This window comes from Sylvia atricapilla, chromosome 19, assembly GCF_009819655.1.
Source record: "Sylvia atricapilla isolate bSylAtr1 chromosome 19, bSylAtr1.pri, whole genome shotgun sequence".
NCBI lineage: Eukaryota > Metazoa > Chordata > Aves > Passeriformes > Sylviidae > Sylvia > Sylvia atricapilla.
In genome coordinates this window covers 6611874-6616961 of record NC_089158.1, presented here as the reverse complement: position 1 = coordinate 6616961, position 5088 = coordinate 6611874, and the positions used below count along the sequence as shown (strand labels likewise).

The following is a 5088-nucleotide window of genomic DNA, read 5'->3' as shown; positions in this document are numbered from 1 at the left end:
ATGCTCGGTGCTTCTTCACTGACATTGCTTCCCTTCCCTGTGCTTCCCCCAGATGAGAGCACCCTACTCGCTGTCCTGCCTCTTGCTCCTGAGCCTGGGAGCCTGTTTCCCTGCCGGCGAGCGCTGGCGGCCGGGAGAGCCCGGGGAAGGGGCTCTGCTCGGTCCCGCCTGGCAGACGGCGGCGGAGGGCCGGGCTCCCGGCTGGAGGGCAGCGGCCAAGCGGAGGAGAAGCGAGGAGCTGGATGCGCTGCTGAGCATCGCCCGGGAGCTGCGGGGATACGGCACGGCCGGGGGCGGGCGGGGACACCCCGAGCTGGTGGTGCCCATCGGAGGGGAGAAGCGCAGCGGCACCCTGGGGAACCTGGCGGAGGAGCTCAACGGCTACAACAGGAGAAAAGGCGGCTTCACTTTCCGCTTTGGGAGATGAGAGCTTGGGTTTGATTGCCCGACTCCTGCTGCTCACCCCGTCCCGTCCTTCCCTTCCCTCTCACCTGGGTTTATTAGGACAAAAGGGTATTTGGGGTTGCCTTGGGGAAGGGGGACGCTGCATTTGCTCCACTCCCAGCTCTGCTCTAGGTCTCCCATCCTTGTTCCCAACCGCTGGAATGAAAGGAGAGTGCCTTAAGGAGAAATCACCAAATCCCTCCCCTGCTCACACACAGCTTTTGCTGGGGCACAGGGAAAGGGCCTGGTGCTGAGTGTCCAGTGCTGGCAGAGAGCAGGGATGGCACACGGGCATGGGCAGAGCAGGGGGGACACAAAGGGACAGGCAGGGCCGGTAGAGCCAGGCAGCAAAGCTGGAGGGCTACAGCAGGATAGTTCTGGTGCTGATAGTCCCTGGAGACTGCCTGTGGTCCAGGGCCAGCTGTCAGGGAGGAGAGGGTCCCTCAGAGCTCTCCACTGAGTTCCTGCTCTGCTGCCTATTAAGGAAAAGTCCCTCCGGCAGCAAATTCTGCTTAGTGTCAAGATGCCTCTTGCACGAGGCAGCTCCTGCCTGCAAAACCAGGGCAGAGCAGCGGGGTTCGAGAAAATCTTGTCCTTAGCAACCCCTGGTGTGAGCACAGAAACCTGTCCTGGCACCAACAGTCCCCCCACCCTGCTCATGCCCACTCCTCAGCAGGGTGAGATGGAGATGCCTGACCTTCAGCGTCCTTGTCACACCACCCCAGCTCCTGCCTGACAGCCTGCCCCTTCCTGATGCCTTCCTGGCCTCATCACTGCCTAATCCCAGCTCTAGCTACTGCAGGACTTGGGTGCAGAAGGACTGAAACAAGGACTTCTGCACCTACTGGGACCACTGAGAGGTGCTCAGTGTCACTGGTGCTCCAGTGGTGCAGCTTTGGGAACCATTAGCCCCCAAATGCAGCACAGAAGAGCCTCATTGCCCAACCACTGCCTTCCCCTCTTTTGGGCAGATTTAGCTCTGCCAATCCCAGTGTTTTCTCTGTGCCTGCCAGAGGTACCAGCAATCAGAGCTCTAACTACCTGCTGCAGGCACTAACGGCAACTTACACACTGAGCCACTGCTGATATTTCATTGCAGGCACAAAAATGAGCCCGGAGATGATTTGCAAGCGCTAAATTGCACCCTCAAAAATCAGAGACCGTGGCAGGACTTGGTTGGGGGAGTAAAAAGATTTAAAAAAAACCCCTAAATCAGGCTGCAAGAGGTGCATTGTAATATCCATCAAGCAGACAGACCACTTAATGCAGTGCTGCGTGAGTTGTTCTGGCAGCAGGAGCAGCGACTGAGGCTGAATGGAGGAGCTGGAACCCAGGGGAAAACAGGCATGGGGCAGCAGTGGGGGCACAGGAGCAGGCTCATCCAGGGAGGGAGCAGAACGGGGGGGACTCCAGGTTTGCAGGGACGCAGACGGTGCCAGGATTTGGCCCTCACACCAGGACTGCGAAGCTGAGGAAGGGCATTTCCTACCCCTGCAGCCCTGACCATCTCCCACCGGGGAGCACAGCAGCACCGCCGACGGCTCTCAGAGCGGCTGAGCCCACGCAGACCCTCACCCCAGGCACCCCCAAAACCATCCCCATCCCTCTCCACCCCCGGCCCGGCACAGACCCCCCGTTTGGATCGGGATGCAGGCGCCGGCTCTGGCATCTCACAGCGGAGACGGAGCTTCATCGATGTTTCTATGGCAACGACATCCCCCCCACCCCTTTCTTTTGAGTGTTCAAAGCATCAATAAACACGCACTGATCAATTTTACCCTGCGCTGGAGCCGGGGGGAGGGATGGAAGGGATGGAAGGGGGAAGAGTTTTGGAGTAACTCGGGGTTGGTGAGGGCCGGTACATTCCCCGGCTTTGCTGTGATGGATCATTGCAGGGGAAAGGGGCACTGGCTGCTGCGGAAAGGGAAAGGAAACCTGCTGTGGCTGCGGGGATGCCTGGGCTCCTGCACTCAAGTCTGGGAGGAAAAAAAGGCTCAGAATAGCCTCATAAAGGCTCACACATAACGAGGCTTTGATTGATGTGCAATAACCTCTGTAGAACTCAGGGAAAATTGGAGCACTTACCTGGCAGGTGGGACAGAGTTGGGCTCAGCCCCCACACCTCAGGGCTACTTGATGGGGAGCTTGGTGCCACCAGGGAGATGCCATCAGCCTCCTCACCCTCTGTCAGGAAAGGGGCTCCTGTGACATGGGGCAGGTGAGGAGCCACAGCATCTCTGAACTCCCCTGAGCACACCTCAGGGTGCCTGGGGTGAGGCAGCATCCCAGGCTCTTGATTACTGCTCCTTGGTGAGAAATGCTGGGGAGGTAAAAGTGATTGGAAAATAACTGCCCGGAGCCCGGGGATGTGGCTGGGAGGAAGGAGAGGGGAACACGCCCAGAACAACCCCTGTGGGGCTGGAACACCCCTGCACACTGGACACCATCTCTCCCACAGGAGGCTACACCCCTTCCCAGTTCTTCTGATGGGGAGAGCAGCTCTGGAGGGAACACCCAGACTCCAGACATCTTTGGGAGGTGGAACCCACCCACCCCCCAGTCCTAAGGAGCTGGACCAAACAGGCCCTGGATTCCTGTGCCCACGGGCAGTGCACAGCAGTGCAGACATTGCCATCACTGCTGGGGCTCTCCATGAAACACTCCTTTAACCTTCCCTGCCCAGGCACAGCCCTTGGCCCTCCCCTGGCCTCTGCTCACCTGCTCCACTCCCACGGGCTGTGGAGCATCATTCATCATGATCCATCCCTCATCATCCCTCCACCCTGGGCAGACCTGCAGCACTACAAACACACACAACAGGAGCAGTGAATCTCAGAAACTCAAAGGATCCTCTGCAGAGGAACAGCCCCGTTTAATTGTGTCCCAGGGACTCGTGAAGAGGCTCTGTGTATCATAACTGGGTCATGCAGGCTGCAGGAGCACAGGTGGGACCTTTACCAGCAGAAGAGATGGTAGGACAAACACAGAACGCTCAACAGGGATTGCTGGGAAAACATTCAGCACAGCCTGGTTTGCAGGTCAGCTTTCTGCTGAGCTGGATCTACCTGAGCAGCCAGGGAGGACAGTTCTGAGCCCTGAAGCACTGAAATGACTGAGGGCTGTCCCTCACCCACAGCTTTAGGGGCATTGACACTAACCCAGGAATTGATCCAGGAGCATCATTCTCAGCAGCCCACCCAGGCCAGGTCTCACCCTCGGACAAGGAGCGTGTCCCACGCTGCTGTCAGCCTGCTTTTGGATGCACAGGTGGTGACAGGAACCCTCTCCTCAGAGGTGACACTGTGCTTAAGTGTATTTTCCTCTCTCTTCAATTGTGGAAGGCTGAATGTCAGCCAAGGCAGAGGCTGTGGGCTGTCCCTGACCATCCTGGGGACAGGCAGTGGCACATCTGAAAACACCACTGGCCCAGCCAGGCTGCCGTGCCAGCCTGACCATAAAAACATTGGGTTTGTAAGAAAAAGGGTGAGCATAGAACACTGACCACATTTTACATCTCTTGACAAGCAACTCCTCAAGAAAAAGCAGGATGACATTAAAGGAAAACTTAAAAGAGTGAACATTGTAATTTCAAAGACATGAAAACCAAAACAAAACCACAAACACAGCTATTTTTCCCCCAGAGCACTCTCACTTTCAAGCTCAATCGCCTTGAAAATTGGAGCAATCAAACTGTTAAATGCATCGATCTGTTAAATCAACTCCTACTGTACTCAGCTAAATTTAGCCTTTAATCCCCTCTCTCTCTCTCCCAACACCTCGGATCCGGGGGTTTACCCCAGCCAGGTCAACCAGCCTCTGCCTTCCCACGACACCACAGACCAGTCCCTAATCCAGCAAGATGGAAATCACCAGCAGTGATTGCACTGAGGGACAGGTGAAGCTTCTCCCTCTTCCCTCAGCCCACAGCTACTCCCCATAGTCAAGTCTGGACACTGACCTTTGCCAGGTGTTGGTCACAATCCCACCCAGAACTCTGCTCACTGCAGATCCTTTGCTGTGCCTGTGCCTGGCCAAGTGCAGGCCATTCATTTTGTTTATATTCACCAGTGCATCTCCTCCTGCTTCTTCTTCATCTTCTCCAGCCTCACCAGCAGCAGCCCAACGCAGCTGTCACAGCAAGCCAAGGTTTCCTATCAGCCTTGTTCCCCCAGCCCAGGAGTGAGCAGACCCCAGTGCCAGGACTCTCAGATCCCAGCAGGGACGTATTGAGGGGATTAGAAATGCAGAGAACTGGGTTATAACCCTAAAATATCTCTGTGGAACTGTGGGACCTCAGGCATACCACACACTGTCACCTGCCTATGTTTCCTTCTCATCCTTTATTTTTAGTCTTTAGCATCTTCATTAATCAAAGCAGTGGTGCATTTTAGAGGCTGCTCAGTACCTGGAAACGTCCCTCCCTCAAGGTTTACTCGAATGGCTGAAGGGAAACAGAAAATAAGAATGGGCAACCCGAAATGAGGGAGGGAACTGTACGAGGAGAGAAACTCATGGGTCATTTCATAGCAGAGGAGGAGGAAAACACAACTGCAGCTGAATGACAGATACAAACCATTAACAGGAGAAAAGTTAAATCTCTGATACAAATCTCCTTCAAGGCAACAGCAAAGTCTTTGTCAGAAA

At 55.7% G+C, this 5088-nt stretch overlaps 1 protein-coding gene across 1 annotated transcript; it reads left to right on the top strand.

The window, feature by feature from the left end:
• Window positions 1-427, top strand: QRFP (pyroglutamylated RFamide peptide). The gene has a single exon (XM_066333071.1). The coding sequence runs from the start codon at window positions 53-55 to the stop codon at window positions 425-427; it is 375 nt and encodes a 124-aa protein (XP_066189168.1). The 5' UTR covers window positions 1-52.
• The last annotated feature ends 4661 nt before the right edge of the window (window positions 428-5088 follow it).